This window comes from Natator depressus, chromosome 1 (assembly GCF_965152275.1).
Source record: "Natator depressus isolate rNatDep1 chromosome 1, rNatDep2.hap1, whole genome shotgun sequence".
Taxonomy (NCBI): domain Eukaryota; kingdom Metazoa; phylum Chordata; order Testudines; family Cheloniidae; genus Natator; species Natator depressus.
Genome location: NC_134234.1, coordinates 80,480,282 through 80,501,385, shown reverse-complemented (window position 1 = coordinate 80,501,385; position 21,104 = coordinate 80,480,282). Strand labels below are relative to the sequence as shown.

General features: G+C 41.1%; 1 protein-coding gene across 1 annotated transcript in view; it reads right to left on the bottom strand.

Moving 5' to 3' along the window:
* The window catches only part of SCEL (sciellin), a 119,933-nt gene that overhangs the window by 21,583 nt on the left and 77,246 nt on the right, over positions 1 to 21,104 (bottom strand). The window contains exons 10-11 of the mRNA XM_074944248.1: positions 16,254 to 16,289; positions 14,696 to 14,767 (exon numbers count right to left, since the gene is read on the bottom strand). Of these exons, the coding sequence (XP_074800349.1) occupies positions 14,696 to 14,767; positions 16,254 to 16,289 (108 nt within the window). The remainder of the gene's footprint in view (positions 1 to 14,695; positions 14,768 to 16,253; positions 16,290 to 21,104) is intronic.

Here is a 21,104-nt window from a genome sequence, read left to right as displayed (position 1 = left end):
TGCTATTAATATAGTTATATGTTTTTATATAAATATATACAAGCACCTGCTCCAAAGAAGGTCAATCTAACACCCAAACTGCTACAGCTCTTCCTGTGTTAATATTAGAGTCAAATGTTAAAAAGAATCCAGTGTTTTCCTACCAAATATTGCATAATAGGTACGGAAGTTAAAAATACAAACAAAATAGATTGAAATATTAAATTAATACATATTCAAGAAATCTCTATCTTAGGTACTTATAGAGCTCAAAACGTTACATTGTCTGAGTATCACAATGCAGTATTTAAGAATAGCACAAAAGTATAATCAAAGAGGGCTTTGTTGTTGCTATTCTAAGGGCTGGCCACATATAAACTGTGGGGGTGTTTCTTGAAGTCACAGCTTTTCTATGTTTGAGTGTTTTCCCTAGTGGCTGACATTTCTCTGTCAATGGGGAAGAAAGAAACTGCATTAAAAACACTTCCAATTTTCAACCCTGGTTTAGGTAAATTTCAATATGTATTTTAAAATTCTTTCCAGGTAAACATAGTTTATTTTAGCTAACTTGTACTCCCAGACGGTGTCCAGAAATTTCAGATAAAGAAGAATTCCTTCAGATAATCTATCCTTTATTCTTCACCAATGCTGCCTTAGAAATCTTCACCCTAGTACACTCAGAGCAGAGGGTAGGTGAGATCAGGCCGCAGGGTGAGAAGGAGGATGTTTGCGGGGGAACCGTAGTCCGGGCTAAGAAAAGAAACAGATCACAGATATGCCATTTCTCTGGCAGGGCGAGTTATTTATTTTCATCTGGAAATCATGACAATAAAATAAAACCCAAACTTATGGCAACTCTCAGACAACATCCAATGTTTTAAATTAATCTTAAATTTTCTCTGCTGTTCATATTTTAATTAATACCTCCTCAGCTAACTGCATTTTTTTTCCTTATAAGCTATTCTCAGCACACTGGGGAATAGAGTGTTGATTGGCTTGGGGAGGAGGGTGTAATGTCATTGCCTGTCTAAAGGGACATGAACAAAAAAGAGATACTTCTTCTGTAATAAAATATGAGTTCTACACTGTATTTACCCACTCTGTCAATTACTCTGATTTATAGAACAAAGTTGAATAATCCTAATAAATTATATACGTTGTGATCTACATTCTGATGTGACTGATCTGTTTGGCTATGCTTTATGGTTCTCCTGGAACAAACACTTCTTCCATAAAATGTAACCTGGATGATATATTAAAGATTACACAGGTAACACTTCCTTAGTTCTCTCTCTCTCTCACATGCAGCATCTGCTTGGCAGGATTAAAGTAAGTAATCAAGACTGACGTCTTGCAAATTCCTTCAGTTAGGGTAACTGGCTGGCTGAAGGGAGTGGTAATAGGCTATAGATCCTTTAGGTCACTGGTTCAAATACCGCTCAGGTTAAAAACAACTACAGTTAAGATTTGATGGTTATTTATAAAGACACATAGCATAATGACTTCAATGGGATTACCTGCAGGACTAGTTAGATGAATCAGCATTTGCAAGACCCAGTCTGTCTGCAGTGAGGTTTCTCTTAAAAACTCCTACAGTTGCCTGATGAAGCTACACCTATGGTAGCAAAAATGTACTGTAAAGCATCTGCCAGTGTTCATGCCACTGTCTAATCTAATCTCTCTCAGAACAGGTCTGGCAGCTATTTACTGTAGTGCTTTCACCATTTCTACCACCAGTGTAGCTCCAGCGGTGGTGTATAACAGTGAGAGACTGAGAAAAACCTCAGTGTAAACACTGCTTAAATTAAGATGTAACTTGCTGAGTGATGATTGCAAGAGCTGAGGCATTCCCTCCCTGAAGTTCCCAGCCAGCTCTGCTCTTCTTCTGAGCTGTCTCTGCTCTAGGACTCTAGACACTCAGGACTCTGAACTTTCTATCCTTTGGGCTCTCTCCCATTACTAACTCCCAATGGCAGTTCCTCTGTCCTAATTACACCATACTAGGGCACCCCTGGATTGGAACAAGAGAGCCAGCCCGAATTTAATTTAATAAGTCAGCTACCCTCTTACACCCACAAAGAGAGCAGGAGTGTTTGTGGCCAGAGCTCCCAACCCCCTCTGTATCAGTTCATGGGGGACAACGACTGCACCTGTAGAAGTCTGGCAGAACACATCCAGCTGGTGTGTGCTGCTGCACAGTTCCCAAAGGCATTCTCACGGAGTTACCCAGAAGGCCACCATGAATTCTTATGGCTGCACAGCCCTTTTGCACAACACCCGCAAATAGGCTGTGGCTTTAAATATTACAGTACTTTTTCTTTTTTTACCGCTTCCACAGTGGGAAAGCTCTGCTTGTGTTCGCATATCCATTAATACAAAGGTGAAAAGTATTCTACAAGAGATATGGCTTTCCGGTCCAGCAAGCCAACAGCCACAATAATTTTAGAAGACTTGCGGTCATTCTATTTAAATAATGACTTGCGGTCATTAAGAGATAAGCCCCTCAGGTCTTAAGTCAGTCACTATACAACCAAGAAAAGGTTGACAAAGCCCTTGAATACACTGACACTTCAATAATGAAGTTGAACTAAAACCTCAAAAGACATCTCTGTCCTAATAACATCAGCATTGACAAGGGCAGTTTCAGGTTACAAAAACAACTACAAATTGCCAGCTGGAACATCCAAATTCTGGATCAAAAGGAACCGCACCCTGAAACGTAGTAAGTAATTCAGGATTTTCATGAGACGAAGATTGACATAACAGGCCTTTCTGAGCATTGATTGACTGTCCAGGGCCCCTTCAACACTCCCGTAACAGACTTTGTGATGTGTAAATGAGAAAGAAAAAGTAAGTCGAGAAAGGAACAGCATTTATTCTGAATTAGCCTGCGTTTTCATTCCTGTTGCGATCCAGACTAATCAATGCCAGGTTTCTTTCAAAGGAGCCCTCATTTAAGCCTTGCACCAACAGAAGCCAAGGATGATGAAATTGAAGAGGTCTGCAGCCGATTGTGAAAACCCATTTATACAGTGCCAAAACACAATGTGCTGCATAGCACAGAGAATTTCAGAGCTAAATGCAGAGGAAAAGTTGTTTAGAATGTTTTGAGGGGATGTGGACTGGGAAAGATCACTGAATAAAGGACAGCAATTCATTCAGTTCTGCTTTGAGGAGAAGTATGACCTTGTAAACACTACAAGAAATAATGCATTTGGATCTCTTCACAGCAGCTCTGCAATGGCAAATCATTTATATCATTGAACAGAAGAGATGCAAACCAGCACTTCTAACTTTAAAACTATCGGGTGCCATGTATACTAGAAATGAGGTGCAGAATCTCTCACCCAGTATAAAGGCAGTTAACATGGGGCCTTTTTTGTATTTTGCTTTGGTGCAAAACTATCTCACCAGAAATTTGTGTGTTAATTTTCAGAAGAAAAAGCAGTCTTGAAAGTCAAAAGCTACTTTTTATAACAACAATCAGCTTTTTCAGCCAAGCCCAGATGTGACAGCAGTTATTAGCACCATACACTCTACACCTGCTCCAGGATCAATCCTACTTTTTTAGTAACTAGGTACCCAACAGTCTTGTGGGTGAGTGAGTGGTGTCCCATGTCACATTCTAGTAGTCTGCCCAAATATATTACCTAGAAAGGGAAGATAAATTAGGAAGACATCAAAGTGAGGCAGCCAGAAAGGAAGACCTAGTGATGTGTAAGTGGGGTACTTAAGCAGGGTGAGAGGCTAGATTAGACACAACTGAAAGATTCTTATTTATATATAGTAATAGAGTTTACTAAAGGCTTCAGGCCAGGGATAATTACCATCAAGTACAAATACTAGGAAAAAAGCAGACGAGCACAAGAAATAGCTAACTTTTTTATAGAGGATCTCAGTATAAGTATTTGTATTGGTGTAAATATGTCAGAGATAGGTGTGGGTTTTTTTTGTTTGACCAAAAATAGTGATACAACTTTTCATATGGAAGCAGTTATGCCAGTATAAGACACCTTTATACCAGGATAGTTTATTCCTTTTCCCATATGAGTATAAGCTACACCAGTATTAGCATTTTTATACCAACATAATTGCACCCACATTAGGAAAGTTGTACCACCTTAACTATACCAGTATATTTGAAGCAGTACAACTTGTATGTTTAGACAAGACCATAGACTCTCAATTCCATCAGCCTGGAAGAACTCCAAGCTATTGTTGATTTCATAATAATCATTTGAAAAATTAAGGTGTCTGACTTTGCAGAAAGGTTAAAAAAATTCCTATTGTCAAAGTTGTGGCATGTTGGTAATATTCCATATATTATATGTTCTCACAAAATACACCACCATTACAAGAGGGAGTGAATGTGTTGTTCTTTTTATGAATTACTTTTATTTTTTTAAATGAAAGTTGGCAATGCATCTTAATTCCCAAACAAGAATATTACAAAAATGGAATATATAGATATATACAGGTACCATCTAAATTTGTTATTGCCTGACAGGAGTATTTACCTCACGTTCCCTGAAGGAGACCCCAATGCCCCTCCAGAAGTACTAACATTCAGGTGACCATATGTCAGTATTAATGGAGAAAGAAATTCTCAATATGATTCAGCCTATGTTGAAAGTGAAAAGGTTAATCTCTCATCTACCTGAGGCCCACATTTAAATCAGGCAAGGAGCTCTCACCACATACTACTAACTAAAATGTAACTACGCAAATTTAGGCCACTTACTCAAAAACATAGCTCAGAACCATAAGTCACTATCTAAGTACATGTGCTGTTATAAATAGCCAGTGGGAAGGACACATACATCAGTGTGGAAAAGCTACACTTGTGCGTTGTAAGAACTGAGGCACAGGTCATAATGGTATCCACTCTCCATATATGCTGTTTGCATGTAATTGGAACATCACCCTTTGCAAACATATTTTGCGTAGCAGCACATCCCTGCCCAAGTATTGCCCTATCCATGGCAGCTTCAACCTCCACCTTAAAAACAGCAGAAGGCTCTAGAAATGGCAGCAGTCAATGAAAAAGCAGAAAGTCACTTTTACATTTTTTCATTGTTTCACTGGATTTTTTTTAAATTACAACTTTCATCTCATATTAAATGGGATGACTATGGGAATGATCATTAGCTAGACAGAATCAAACCCCATGATTTCTGAAATTGTGGCATTTCATTTCCTTTTGAAAAGCAGTGGTTAGGGCAGCTTGAACAATGAAAGATGCTGAAAACACCTGCATAAAATAGACAATGGAAAGCTGGAGCTTGGTCTCTTCCCCTCCACCCCCATCTCCTTCCAAGACAAAAGTTACTTAGTAAGACTACTCTTTGTAGACTTGCTCTCAAAGTACCCCCCTTCATTCACATACACACCACTGAAACATCTTACTCAACCCGCGTTTACTACACAGCCTGCAAAAAAGACAGGCTTAACACCTCTGCAGTGTTTACAGTACTCCTACAGTCTGACATTAAAGTTCAAGGCAGCAGCCAGCAGAACTAGAGACAATTTGGCAGCTGAGTAAGATCTCTATCCAAGTTTTATAAGGCTCTCATGACCATAGCGTCTGAGCGCCTTTTCAAATACTCCAAAACAGCTTGTGAATTTTAGAACTGATTAATAATTGACGTTATTCTGTTATTGATTCATTATATTCTATTTAAATTCTTTGTGGCAATCCCTTCATTAATTATTTTAAACATACTGGCACAAATTCGTTCCTGGTATAATTCAGATTAAGTCAGCAGAGGTGCATTAGAGTTGTATCTGGCCCAGTGTATCCAATACTGACAGATGCTTTTAGATAGGCTTCACTGTGTGTGGACTTTACGTATAGTCTTTACCTAACCCTAAGACACCTACGTTGCTTGCCTACTGAAGGAGATCATTAATAGACAGTTGAATAAAATTATACTGGGAACCTTGAGGATGATTTATAATGGACAAACTGTATCGCCTGTTGAACATACTGCTTAATGCAGGTTTTGAAATATTTGCAACGAACAAAAAAGAGTAACTATTATCATACGTGCTACAATTATCTAATATCATAAAAAGAAAAAAGAAAAGGAGTACTTGTGGCACCTTAGAGACTAACCAGTTTATTTGAGCATGAGCTTTCGTGAGCTACAGCTCACTTCATCGGATGCATAGCATATCGTGGAAACTGCAGAAGACATTATATACACACAGAGACCATGAAACAAAACTTCCTCCACCCCACTCTCCTGCTGGTAACAGCTTATCTAAAGTGATCATCAAGGAGGGCCATTTCCAGCACAAATCCAGGTTTTCTCACCCTCCCCCTCCGCCCCCCACAGACACACATACAAACTCACTCTCCTGCTGGTAATAGCCCATCCCTCTTTGAAACCTCTCTTTATAATGCGCATGATAATCAAGGTGGGTCATTTCCAGCACTAATCCAGGTGTTCTCACCCCCCCCCACACACACACACACACTCCTCCAAAAACCACACACACAAACTCACTCTCCTGCTGGCAATAGCTCATCTTACAATGTGCACAGCAATAATCCAAGTTTAACCAGAACGTCTTGGGGGGGGGGTTTGTAGGAAAAAAACAAGGGGAGATAGGCTACCTTGCATAATGACTTAGCCACTCCCAGTCTCTATTCAAGCCCAAATTAATAGTATCCAATTTGCAAATGAATTCCAATTCAGCAGTTTCTCGCTGGAGTCCTCGCACCATCCTGGCCACTATGGATGTAGAAGCCCTCTACACCAACATTCCACACAAAGATGGACTACAAGCCATCAAGAACACTATCCCCGATAATGTCACGGCTAACCTGGTGGCTGAACTTTGTGACTTTGTCCTTACCCATAACTATTTTACATTTGGGGACAACGTATACCTTCAGATCAGCGGCACTGCTATGGGTACCCGCATGGCCCCACAGTATGCCAACATTTTTACGGCTGATTTAGAACAACGCTTCCTCAGCTCTCGTCCCCTAACGCCCCTACTTTACTTGCGCTATATTGATGACATCTTCATCATCTGGACCCATGGAAAAGAAGCCCTTGAGGAATTCCACCATGATTTCAACAATTTCCATCCCACCATCAACCTCAGCCTGGTCCAGTCCACACAAGAGATCCACTTCCTGGACACTACAGTGCTAATAAACAATGGTCACATCAACACCACCCTATACCGGAAACCTACTGACCGCTATTCCTACCTACATGCCTCCAGCTTTCACCCTGACCACACCACACGATCCATCGTCTACAGCCAAGCTCTGCGATACAACCGCATTTGCTCCAACCCCTCAGACAGAGACAAACACCTACAAGATCTCTATCAAGCATTCTTACAACTACAATACCCACCTGCGGAAGTGAAGAAACAGATTGATAGAGCCAGAAGAGTTCCCAGAAGTCACCTACTACAGGACAGGCCTAACAAAGAAAATAACAGAACGCCACTAGCCGTCACCTTCAGCCCCCAACTAAAACCCCTCCAACGCATTATTAAGGATCTACAACCTATCCTGAAGGATGACCCAACACTCTCACAAATCTTGGGAGAAAGGCCAGTCCTTGCCTACAGACAGCCCCCCAACCTGAAGCGAATACTCACCAGCAACCACATACCACACAACAGAACCACTAACCCAGGAATCTATCCTTGCAACAAAGCCCGTTGCCAACTGTGCCCACATATCTATTCAGGGAACACCATCACAGGGCCTAACAACATCAGCCACACTATCAGAGGCTCGTTCACCTGCACATCCACCAATGTGATATATGCCATCATGTGCCAGCAATGCCCCTCTGCCATGTACATTGGTCAAACTGGACAGTCTCTACGTAAAAGAATAAATGGACACAAATCAGATGTTAAGAATTATAACATTCATAAACCAGTCGGAGAACACTTCAATCTCTCTGGTCACGCAATCACAGACATGAGGGTCGCTATCTTAAAGCAAAAAAACTTCAAATCCAGACTCCAGCGAGAAACTGCTGAATTGGAATTCATTTGCAAATTGGATACTATTAATTTGGGCTTGAATAGAGACTGGGAGTGGCTAAGTCATTATGCAAGGTAGCCTATCTCCCCTTGTTTTTTTCCTACAAACCCCCCCCCAAGACGTTCTGGTTAAACTTGGATTATTGCTGTGCACATTGTAAGATGAGCTATTGCCAGCAGGAGAGTGAGTTTGTGTGTGTGGTTTTTGGAGGGGGGGTGTGTGTGGGGGGGGGGGGTGAGAAAACCTGGATTAGTGCTGGAAATGACCCACCTTGATTATCATGCGCATTATAAAGAGAGGTTTCAAAGAGGGATGGGCTATTACCAGCAGGAGAGTGAGTTTGTATGTGTGTCTGTGTGTGTGTGTGGGGGGGGGGGGGAGAAGGTGAGAAAACCTGGATTTGTGCTGGAAATGGCCCTCCTTGATGATCACTTTAGATAAGCTGTTACCAGCAGGAGAGTGGGGTGGGAGGAAGTTTGTTTCATGGTCTCTGTGTGTATATAATGTCTTCTGCAGTTTCCACGATATGCTATGCATCCGATGAAGTGAGCTGTAGCTCACGAAAGCTCATGCTCAAATAAACTGGTTAGTCTCTAAGGTGCCACAAGTACTCCTTTTCTTTTTTCTTTTTACGAATACAGACTAACACGGCTGTTACTCTGAAACCTAATATCATAAAGTTATTGCTCAAGGCAAAGGGCAAAATAATCCTCTCAGTGCATCATTGAAAGGGGAACATCACATAACAAACAGGCACAGGATAGTGATAACACAGCATGAATAAGATCCATCACACAGATCTGAAGGAAAAAGTGTGTCCATATAGATTTCCTTTAGTAGTTATATACCATCATATGGGTATAAGATGGTAAGGCCCCTGCCCTGAGGAGCCTACTATCTAAATTATACATAATACACACAAATAATTTTTAGACACAATGAGGGAAAATAAAGGTGGGGAAGAGATGCAACATAAAAGAATATATGACTAGAAAGGTTAGTTTTCAGTTTTAATTTTTCAGTGTTAAAATATATATAATTTTAAAATGATATATCTAAATTGAAATTACTTACTTTAGTCATGTCAAGCACACGCTGAATGAATGTGAGAGTTAAGAAAATGTTACTAATGTGCCAGATGCTTCAGAGGAAACTCCCTGAAAAAGCACAAGAACAAATCCGCACAGACACACCCCTGGAACCCCGACCAGGGGTATTCTATCTGCTACCCAAGATCCATAAACCTGGAAATCCTGGATGCCCCATCATCTCAGGCATTGGCACCCTGACAGCAGGATGGTCTGGCTACATAGACTCCCTCCTCAGGCCCTACGCTACCAGCACGCCCAGCTATCTTTGAGGCACCACTGATTTGCTGAGGAAGCTACAATCCATCGGTGATCTTCCTGAAAACACCATCCTGGCCACTATGGATGTAGAAGCCCTCTACACCAACATTCCACACAAAGATGGACTACAAGCCGTCAGGAACAGTATCCCCGATAATGTCACGGCAAACCTGGTGGCTGAACTTTGTGACTTTGTCCTCACCCATAACTATTTCACATTTGGGGACAATGTATACCTTCAAATCAGCGGCACTGCTATGGGTACCCGCATGGCCCCACAGTATGCCAACATTTTTATGGTTGACTTAGAACAATGCTTCCTCAGCTCTCGTCCCCTAATGCCCCTAGTCTACTTGCGCTACATTGATGACATCTTCATCATCTGGACCCATGGAAAAGAAGCCCTTGAGGAATTCCACCATGATTTCAACAATTTCCATCCTACCATCAACCTCAGCCTGGACAAGTCCACACAAGAGATCAACTTCCTGGACACTAGCGTGCTAATAAGCGATGGTCACATAAAGACCACCCTACACCGGAAACCTACTGACCGCTATGCCTACCTACATGCCTCCAGCTTTCATCCAGACCACACCACATGATCCATCGTCTACAGCCAAGCTCTACGATACAACCGCATTTGCTCCAACCCCTCAGACAGAGATAAACACCTACAAGATCTCTATCAAGCATTCTTACAACTACAATACTCACCTGCTGAAGTGAAGAAACAGATTGACAGAGCCAGAAGAGTACCCAGAAGTCACCTACTATAGGACAGGCCCAACAAAGAAAATAACAGAACGCCACTAGCCATCACCTTCAGCCCCCAACTAAAACCTCTCCAACGCATCCTCAAGGATCTACAACCTATCCTGAAGGACGACCCATCACTCTCACAGATCTTGGGAGACAGGCCAGACCTTGCTTACAGACAGCCCCCCCAACCTGAAGCAAATACTCACCAGCAACCACACACCACACAACAGAACCACTAACCCAGGAACCTATCCTTGCAACAAAACCCGTTGCCAACTGTGTCCACATATCTATTCAGGGAACGCCATCATAGGGCCTAATTACATCAGCCACACTATCAGAGGCTCATTCACTTGCACACCTACCAATGTGATATATGCCATCATGTGCCAGCAATGCCCCTCTGCCATGTACATTGGGCAAACTGGACAGTCTCTACGCAAAAGAATAAATGGACACAAATCAGACATCAAGAATTATAACATTCAAAAGCCAGTCGGAGAACACTTCAATCTCTTTTGTCACTCGACTACAGACCTAAAAGTGACAATTTTTCAACAAGAAAACTTCAAAAACAGACTCCAACAAGAGACTGCTGAATTGGAATTAATTTGCAAACTGGATACAATTAACTTAGGCTTGAATAGAGACTGGGAGAGGATGGGTCATTACACAAAGTAAAACTATTTCCCCACGTTTATTCCACTCCCCCCCTCCCCACTGTTCCTCAGACATTCTTGTCAACTGCTGGAAATGGCCCACCTTGATTATCACTACAAAAGGTTTTCTTCCCCCTTCCCTCCCCCCCCGGGCTTCCTGCTGGTAATAGCTCACCTTACCTAATCACTCTTGTTACAGTGTGTATGGTAACACCCATTGTTTCATGTTCTCTGTGTATATAAATCTCCCCACTGTATTTTCCACTGAATGCATCCAATGAAGTGAGCTGTAGCTCATGAAAGCTTATGCTCAAATAAATTTGTTAGTCTCTAAGGTGCCACAAGTCCTCCTTTTCTTTTTTTAGGGAGATTAATGAAGCCCCAGGGCTCTGCATGTCCTTTGCAAGAAATAGAGGGGCGAACATACACAGAAGCCCAGTGACGGACTCATTCCCAACTATACCAAAAAGTCATGTTTGGCACTTTGGCCCAGATTTACAAAGGGACTTAAGTCCCAATTTTAGGCACCACTGTGATCCACAAAAACCCCACTCAGCTGCTGCCTAACCCTCTAGGTGCCTACATTTTTGCTGCAAAAGTTTCCTAAACTGTGGCCTCTGAGCATGGGCACTGCTGCCCCACTCTAGAGATCTGGATGCCGAAGCCCCAGTGCAATACTCAAACTGGGGGGAGATAGGTGGAGGAGCGCCTATCTTGCATGCAGGGCCCAATTCAGTACCCTCAGTGCATGCCTACTAGATCAGGACCCATTCAAAATCGTTCTTCTGCTCCAAGTGACCAGAAACTTTTAGCATAGTGGTTAGCGCACTCATCTGGGATGTGGGAGACTCGGATTCAATTCTCCTCTCTGTCTGACAGGGAGAAATTATTTGGACATTATTTGGAAATTATTCCCACCTCTCAGGAGAGTGCCCTGACCACTGAGCTATGCAATATTCTGAAGGAGGAGGATGGGTGTCTCTCTCAGTCTCTCCTGTTGACACTGTTTCACTTTGAACAACTGCTTCAAACAGTCACTGAACCAGAGAGAGAGAATGACTCTGTAGCCTGGAAGCTCCAGATTCCAGTCCCCCTGCTCCAAAGACTCTTGCATGATAAACTGCCCTGTGGACTTAACATTCTTTGCACCTTACAGCCATCTCAGCTAATCTCCCTCCAAATGATGCTCCTGCTAGCAATGACAGCTTCCACAGTGAGTCAGTTACAGTTCTCCTCAAAAGGGGTGATTTACTACAACTTGGATCCTATGGGGATGGCAAAGAAAATCAAGGATTGATTTGCCATAAAATGTAAACTGTAGTATCCAATAGCATACTTGTCTGTTCCAGTTATATGTTTTTGCTCGCTAATACAGCCCTCTCAAAATGAAGAGGATTTGATAGCTATCGTGCCCTCATAAATATTAATAAGAATCCATATTTAACCCAATCACATACGAATGAATAGAATGCTGTACTCTTGTACCCTACAGAAGACAAGGCAGGTGAATTAAGTATCATGGTCCGGTCATTTTAAATGCGGATTAATTCATTAATACTTTCACATCTCTCCAGAGAAAAAACAAAATCCAAGTAAATATGTATCTTTAAAAATGCATTTAAATGTTACAGTTCTGAGTAAAATTACATGACAGTAAAGTATTTCACACTGAAGCTAAAATATTACCTTAATATTATTTTAGTGAACTTCATCATTATTAGACAATAGATTTACTGTTAATTTTCCTGGTGTGGAATAAATATTTTTTGCTAAAATTATAGCATTAATGTAGCATTTTTAACAGAAAATGATGTTTCTGTTGAGCACTATTGGATATGTACATTTAGCAGAATTTGTAGGTTCATGAAACTGTAGGATTGGTTACATCAGGGATAAAGGGATAAATTTAGCCCTCTGTTTCCCAGGCTACTTATAGTTTACATAGTGACACAAATAACTACAGAGCAAGGTTACCATAGTAACATAGTAGATCAGTCAAATACTGTTCCTACAGCTCTCCTCCAATGGAGGAACTGGAATATAAAGCTTGATATGTTAATGAGAACCACTAGGGGAGGATGGATCTGAACTGAATGAGAATGGGGATTAAGGAAGACTTTAAGAAGCCTTTATAGTGGGGAATGGCTGTAACATCCCTAGTTAATGAACTGGTATATTTTATTCTGTAAAATCTCCAAGATTTGTGGATAGGAATGTTTCACTGAAGCATTGCTTTCTTCCTGGAGAATTACACTGCCAGACATCTTTGGTGTGTTTTCCTTGATTTTGTACTGTTCTAATGTACTGTAGAATTTATTGGAGAATACAAGTTAACATATGCTATGGCTCCAGATCTCCAAAAATTATACTTTGTTAATCAAATCAATTAAATTGAGCTAATTTAAACTGACTTAAAATCTGTAGCCTTTCCTATTAAAAATAGCAAATTGTGAGCTACTATAATTCTCAGTACATCTCTAAAAGTATCTTTATTTTAATGAATTCACAGTTTTAACCATGTCGCTGAATTGCATAGTCAGGGCACTATATTACAGGCAAGGGCACAGAGTCAATGTTAGAGCACAGTTATTACTGAATACATTGAAAAAATGTACCATTTCCATACTGACAAGCCTCCCAATTTGCCTGGATTTTAAATAATCAGCATTTTCACATTCTTCATTGACAACTTTTATAATTGATTAATATTATCTATGTGTATTTCAAAATACAGTACCACATACACTAACTCTTAAAAACACATTTTAATATTTGTCACATTAAATTGTGTTTACATTTTTCTCTTTAACATTAACATGGCTCTTTTACCCACATAGCACTGTGCAGACATTAACTATATGCTGCCTGTGAGTTGTGTTAAGCAGGTATAAACTACTATCATCCAGCCTCTTGCCCTTTAATGTGCCCCCTTGTGGCCAAACCTTTGGAAAAAAGGCAGCCCGTGCCCCAGTTTCCTTTTTGGTATCCACTCCAAAATGTGGCCTGTAGTGCTCAGCCTCTTTTAATAGCTCCACCCTGTGGCTGGGTCATTTGAGTCCCTCCCCTTTCAAGGCAGTAAGGGGTCTCACCCCAAGATCCTAAAGGTCCTGTGATGGGCTTCCAACCACCAGCCCTGACACCCAATATCCCTATCTCTCTTCTTCATCAGGGAGGAACAAAGAAAGTTAAAACAGGAACAAATATAAAGTCAAATAGTCTTAAGTTAGGGCTGCCAGCCTGAATCTGGAGCTTCAGCAGTCCCTTCCTCCTTCTGTCCAGAAGGCTGTAGGAGGACCCAAGCTCACCTCTCCTCTGGGTCTCAGCATTAGGCAGGCAAGGACTGTTTGTTTAGGTCCCCTGCTGCCACCCTGGGCTGCTTATTACATACAGCCTTTGCAGTCATTTTCCATATGAACCTTTTCCTGGATCCTTCTGCCTGGAAGTTCTCTCTCTAGATAGCTTTCCCCCATCTGATGCTGTAGAACTTCTCCCTGGTGGCTCCCAACTTCTCCAGCAGCCACCCTGCTCTGTCTGGGTTGCAAATTTTTATCCCAGCTATTACGAACTAGCCATTCAGCACCACCTGGGGAGTGATTGCTCTCTTCATTAACCCTTTAGTATCTGCTGCTGCCTGTGGGGGGGGGGTCTTTACTTCCCACCACACTACTCCCATTTGACAGCTGTGGAAATTGAAGCACAAAAGGTATAATGACTTCTCCAAGATAATGCAGCAAATCACTGACAGAACCAAGGTTAGCACTCATGGAGTTCCTGGCTTCTAGTCCTAAACTTGGTCCACACTGTTTCCCCTCATCCACAGAACCCACGTAACCCATCAAATATTGAGGTCTAATAAATCTATTACAGTATATTTCTCTATCCCATTCCGTACCAATCATTCTGATTATGTCTATTTGTAATACCTTGTTCTGGTTTGATTGTCTACAGCAGTTTTTGATCTCTCAGGTGTCGTTTGTTCTGATGAATAGATAGTCCTGCAATACAATGTTAAATATATATTTAATCCATGAGTAACATGCCTGAGTTATATAAATCTCATTCCATATACATAAGTTATAATAGTACCCATCATTGTATCTCTTATGTTTATAATATAGTAATGAGTTAGGGTTTTTTTGAGAAAGGACAACTACTTTCCACAGATTTTTTATAATTACATATATACCCACACATACAACACTTCTTTGCACATCAGTGCTGTGACCCATTCAGCTTTGTGAAAAACTGGTGTTTCTGGATTGGTTGTTTTAACATTATGGATTTAGTAATAAATTGTGGTTTGTTTAAGGTTTGAAAATACTTGTAGTAAAAAAATCCCTGAAGATCTGATATGAACTTTTGCATATGAAGAGTAATGTGAGCAGAGTACTGGTTGATTTTTCTTAATTTTTAAGATTATTTTTCTCTCTCACCAAAATAATAATTGCAACACCTTTAGCAGACTAAGGCCTTGATACTGCAAACACTTATGCACTTGAATAACTTTCCCATGAGTCAACAATGTAATGTGAATGTCAAAAAGATCTGAGACCAGTGACTCTCAAACTGCTGTGTGGAACTTTTGTAATTAGTCCAAAGAGAGCAGGCTGTATATAGATCTAAGGGCTAAATCACATTAAAAGACAGCTAAAATACCTTAAATCATGCATAATATTAATTATTAATAATAATAATTAATATTATTGTTAATAAGTGGGGTTGTCTCTACAGGGATGTTATAAGATCATAAATGAGAGGGAAGGTGGGCTATCGGATTGGGAATAGGAGTGTGTGGTCAAAGAGATAATCTGTCTATTAAAATGGAATCTATACTATAACAAAGTTTGAGAACTGCTGTAGTAGATAGACCCAATCCATGAAATTACAGGTCAATTAAGTGTTCTCTATGTGTGAATATTTTACTTATTTAACTAATAGGTTTAGAAACTGAAACTGATTAGAAACTGATTTAGTTAAACTGGCACAGGTCCTCTGTGTGGGTGCTCTTAAATTGGTCAGAGGGCCTTATATGGATTTAGCTTAAGTTAAGTCTTTACCTTAAATAATACCTTCATTTACCATTTCCCCTCCCATTATTTTGCTCTTTCCCTCATTTACTCTTCTTCCATTTATTGATTGCCTCCAAAGAGTCAGTTCAACATTGAGGGACATTAGTTGTGGTAATAAAGACAACTGTGGAATTAAAATCAGGGAACAGTTTGGGGGTGTGGGGGAGAGGGGTTGTTTGTTTTTTAAATGCTGAGCTCTGTACACTGAAATGCTCTAAACTATTTGAAGGATAAGGAGATTTATACTGGGTGGGATGTCCTCTTTGCTTGCTCCTGTGTGATCAGGAAAATCTCAGATAAATTATATATTCATTCTGTTATAAGCAAGTACACAACAATACGCACAGAACTGTGCTGTATTTCCAAGCTTAAGAGCTTTACAAGCGTAATATTTAAAATACCACAAACTTACATCTTTGGCCCTTCTGAATTTTCTGAAGAAGCAATTCTGTAGAAAGAGAACCATAAGCGCTTCAGATGTGAAGTAGCAAACACTAGTATTGGAGCACCTCACAAGTATTTAAAAATCTAACAGTCCATCTTACTTTTCCTTCCTTATAAGACAATGTTTTCTTAGTGTATGAATAAAGCATAAATCAATATAGATAACATACTGAAAATAAAATACTAAGACATTTCTAAGACTAAGACTAGACTAAGACATATTTTTACATATTGTTTTTACTTTAGACAATCATGCCTCAATTAACTATTCTCCAAAGTACATACTCAGATCAATGCATCTTTGATTTCAGCACTCAATTGACAGCCAAAAGCTCAATTATAGTGGAACTGATAAGATACTTAACATGGATTGCATGTTTCTTTTAAGTGTCCTGTAATTAGTGCTTAACTAACATGGAATTGAAATGGCACACCATAGAAATTCATGTCATGCTTGGACATAGTGAGTTCTGAAAAATTCAGAGCAGTTCTTTGGCTCATAAGACTACCTGAAAACTAGTGACAGCTTTCTTTGAAGTCAGACCATGTTTGGGTAACTCCCTTCCTGAAGATATCAGGACAACCTTGTATCTCACTGCTTTCAGATCCAAAGGAATGATTCATCTCTACGCTCTAGCTTTCTCTTAATAGCAATAATACAAATTTTAATTTTAAAAATCTGATGTCTAGCAAATTACCCTTTGCTACCACAGCAAAGGGCCACCTGCTTATTATCTGAATGCCTTCCAAGAAACCATAATAATAAACATGGGATAGACAGACAGGGTCTTTTTACTAGAATTAAGCTAGTGGTGCTCTGACTCCCCACTCTTGGCCATGTTATGGTAGTCCTGCTTACGTAGTTTCCACATCTCTCTGTTTGCTTCTGATTTTAATCTTATTGCAACTGCTCAACACGCCACTTCATGGCCTTCGTGCTTCAAGCAAAGTGGGAAGCTCTCCTTTGATTGGTGGCTATTATTAGCTATAATAATACTGAGCACTAAAAAATAGCATGTACATCTTCAAAGCGCTTTACAAATATGAACAACTGATCACTTCACTCCCATCTTTGATGGCCAAGTACAGGGTGGCAACACCAATCAGAGGTAGGGTGACCATATTTCCCAAAGAGAAATCAGAACACCGCGTGGGGCTGGCCTGAGCCACTCACCTGAGCCCTGCCTCCCTCCCCCCCCCCCCCGGCTACATGTGGAGCTGGCCCTTTCCCTCCTCCCGCCACACATGGGGCTAGCCCCAGCCCTGCCCCCCTCGCTCCCCATGCAAGCCCTCATCCGAGCCCAGCCTGCTCCCCATGTGGGGCTGGTGTCACTCATCGTCCGAACCCTGCTGCCCCCCACACCCTGTGTGGGTCTGGCATTGCCTAAGCCTGGCCTGTCCCCCTGCTTGGCTGGTGTTGCTGCTCGCCAAAACCCTGTCTCCCCACAGATTGCCGGAGCCCTTTCTCTTCCCCCCGGCCCCAAGAGCTGGCATTGCCACTCCCCCGCACCTGCATGTTCCTCTGCGCCCACCTAAGGACGCGTGCCCCACTTTTTTTTGGCAAAAGTGGGCATTTGTCCTGTTTGTTCTTGCCAACTGATGATCAATTGGCAAAAGCAAATGGGACAAATGCCCACTTTTGCCAAAAACGTTAGGACAGCCAGGACAGGTCTTAATAAAGGGACAGCCTGGCCAAAACAGGACATATGGTCACCATAATCAGAGGTGCTCCAGAAATGAATTGTGTCATGAAAGTCTCATGAGGACAATGCCTGCCTTGCAGGGCAATTGTGTGTGTATGGGGTATGCACTGTGGGAGAAGAGAAGTAATGAAGGCAGGGGGAATATACTAGCTGTGGGAAGGCCAGCATAAGGGGGAAAGAAGAAAGCAGGCCGAGGAACAGAATCATATCAATTTTGTCCAAAACAGGTTGTTATAAACATACAGCTATGGGTAGCATAAAATCCCTCCTTTACCTGTAAGGGGTTAAAAAGTTCAAATAACCTGGTTGGCACCTTACCAAAAGAACCAATAAGGAAAAAAGATACTTTCAAATCTGGGGGTTGTGGGGGAAGGTTTTGTTTGTGCTCTCTTTGTTGTTCCCTCTCAGGACAAAGAGAAAGACCAAGCAGGTAACCCAGCTCCTACTGAAATGATACAGTTAAAATTACAAAACTTGTAAGTAATAGCAAAAAAATGCATTAGATTATCTTTTGTTTTAGCTTGTAAATTTTCCCTATGCTAAAAGGGAGGTTTATTCCTGTTTTTGTAACTTTAAAGTTAAGCCTAGAGGGAAATCTTCTGTGTTTTAAATCTTTTTATTACCCTGTAAAATTACCTTCCATCCTAATTTTACAGAGGTGCTTCTTTTACTTTTTTCTTTATAATAAAGTTCTTCTTTTAAAAACCTGATTGGTTTTTAGTGTCCTAAAAACCCAAGAGTCTGGTCTGTGTTCACTTTATTAACCTATTCGTCAGTCTATTATTCTCAAGCCTCCCCAGAAAAGGGGGTGAAGGGGTTTGGGGTGATATTTTGGGGAAATAGGAACTCCAAGTGGTCCTTTTCCTAAATCTTTGTCTAAATCACTTGGTGGTGACAGCAATGCTGTCCAAGGACAAGGAAAGAATTTGTGCTTTGGGGAAGTTTTTAACCTAAGATGGTAGAAATAAGCTTAAGGGGTCTTTCATATGGGTCCCCACATCTGTACCCCAAAGTTCAGAGTGGGAAGGAACCCTAACACAGGTAAAACTCTCTACTCCTCCCTTGCTCAATATTTGGTGGTTGTCTGCTGGGAAGACATTACCAGTCATTCTGCAGTTCTCTTACTTGGGATACTTCTACAATTGCCATGACAGTAGTGAGATATTGAAATTAATCCAAAATAAATGCATTATGATCAGCATTTCTAAAAAAAATCCATCATTTTGATGAGAATGGGGGCAGCAAGCAAAGATGTAACAGAAACTAAACTTCGGCATCAGGTGCCGTACTTCTATTGAGCAGTGATTTTGAATCTTGGTTAAACAGATAGACGGTAGCGAACTAAGAAGGTTAAAATAATTGCAATGCTTACATCTTTCTTTGACTCAAAACAGTCCTTGTATAGCAGGTTGGATAAAACCATAAAAGAAATATTATATGCTATGTGTATACAGTAGAAATACCTCTCACCATCTTTAAAAATTAAAATATGTTATGGTAAAACAAACAAAAAAAGAGTTGGAATAATAAGAAGTGTCATAGTTCAACTCCTCTTTTTGCCAGTAGGCATAGCTGCAGTCATCTAAAATTATATAGTGGGCTAGATTATATGAAAATGACAGTGGCAGAAGATTAAATCAGCATAAAAACCCATATAGACAAAGACAGAAATTTCCTTATAAAATGCCATAAGCTGTTTGTTGGGGGGGGCGGGGAAGGGCGATGGTTTATGCAGTGTGTGTTTGTGTATTTGGTTGTTGGGTTTTCTAGTTGTTATTGTTGTTTTTTGCTTTCTTGTTTGCAACTTTCTATGGGCACAACATGCCATCTCCACTGTAAAAGGAGGGAAAAGTGGGGAGCCTTTCCTCCCACAAAGCAAATAGCAGGGCATGATTAATACATTGCACACAGATGTGGACTGCTGTGAGATCAAAACAGCTAATTCTCATGTCTATGCATCATATCCCCAAGAGGACTTAATCTGCTGCGTAGAGAACAGGACTCTTCCCCCTATGTTGGCTGGTGCATGTCCTCTCTCAACAGCAAGCACTAGATGGCAGATGACGGGATGCAGGTTGCTTCCACTCACAGGAGCAGCAAAATGCACCCCATATCATGGAGCTGCAGCCCTCTGATGGAATCCTGCCCTGCCAGGATAACTATAGCAGACAACACCCCAGATTCCATTTCTGCTCTCCCCACAGTTACACTAGCCAGGGTATGAGTTAGTCATAAATCATAGATACATACCCTACACTACGGCAAGAAAACAGTTTTGTATAGAAGGATATGAAATTGGCTGTAATGTAATTTCCAGAAAAGCCCTAAAAGTCTTATGCATATAGACAGTTACTGAAGCTACGTTAATCGCATCCATGCTGAATTCTAACTTCCTGCAACTGCTGACTCTATGAACAGGGATCTGGTGGGTGAGGTAATATCTTTTATTGAATCAACTTCTGTTAGTGAAAGAAGTTTTTGAGCTCCACAGAACTCCCTGTCTCTTTCATATCCTGAGATCAACACAGCTACAACAACAGTATGGATACACACATAGTAAAGAAAATGAAAGGGGGAAAAAGAAAAAGAGCACAAGTGTTCAGGAAAATGCCAGGATACAAATTGCTTTTGAAATCAAAAGCAAAAGGAAGTAGAAGTATTGCATCTACGTATCCATTTGGAAGTTTATCCATTGGCAAAAGACCTCCAGAGAATACTCAGGATTATCACAGAGTTGCTATTCTGTAGTGCAGTGGTTCCCAAACTTGTTCCACCACTTGTGCAGGCCAGTTTGTTTACCCGCGTCCACAGGTTCGGCTGATCGCGGCTCCCAGACGGTTTGCTGCTCCAGGCCAATGGGAGCTGCTGGAAGCGGCACGGCCCGAGGGACGTACTGGCCGCCGCTTCCAGCAGCTCCCATTGGCCTGGAGCAGCGAACCGCGGCCAATGGGAGTCACGATCGGCCGAACCTGCGGACATGGCAGGTAAACAAACCGGCCCAGCCCACCAGGGGCTTTTCCCGCACAAGCGGCGGAATAAGTTTGAGAAGCACTGCTGTAGTGAGCTAAATGGCTTGAAAGGAACTGTACTGCAGCACAGAAAAAAACTCACTTCTA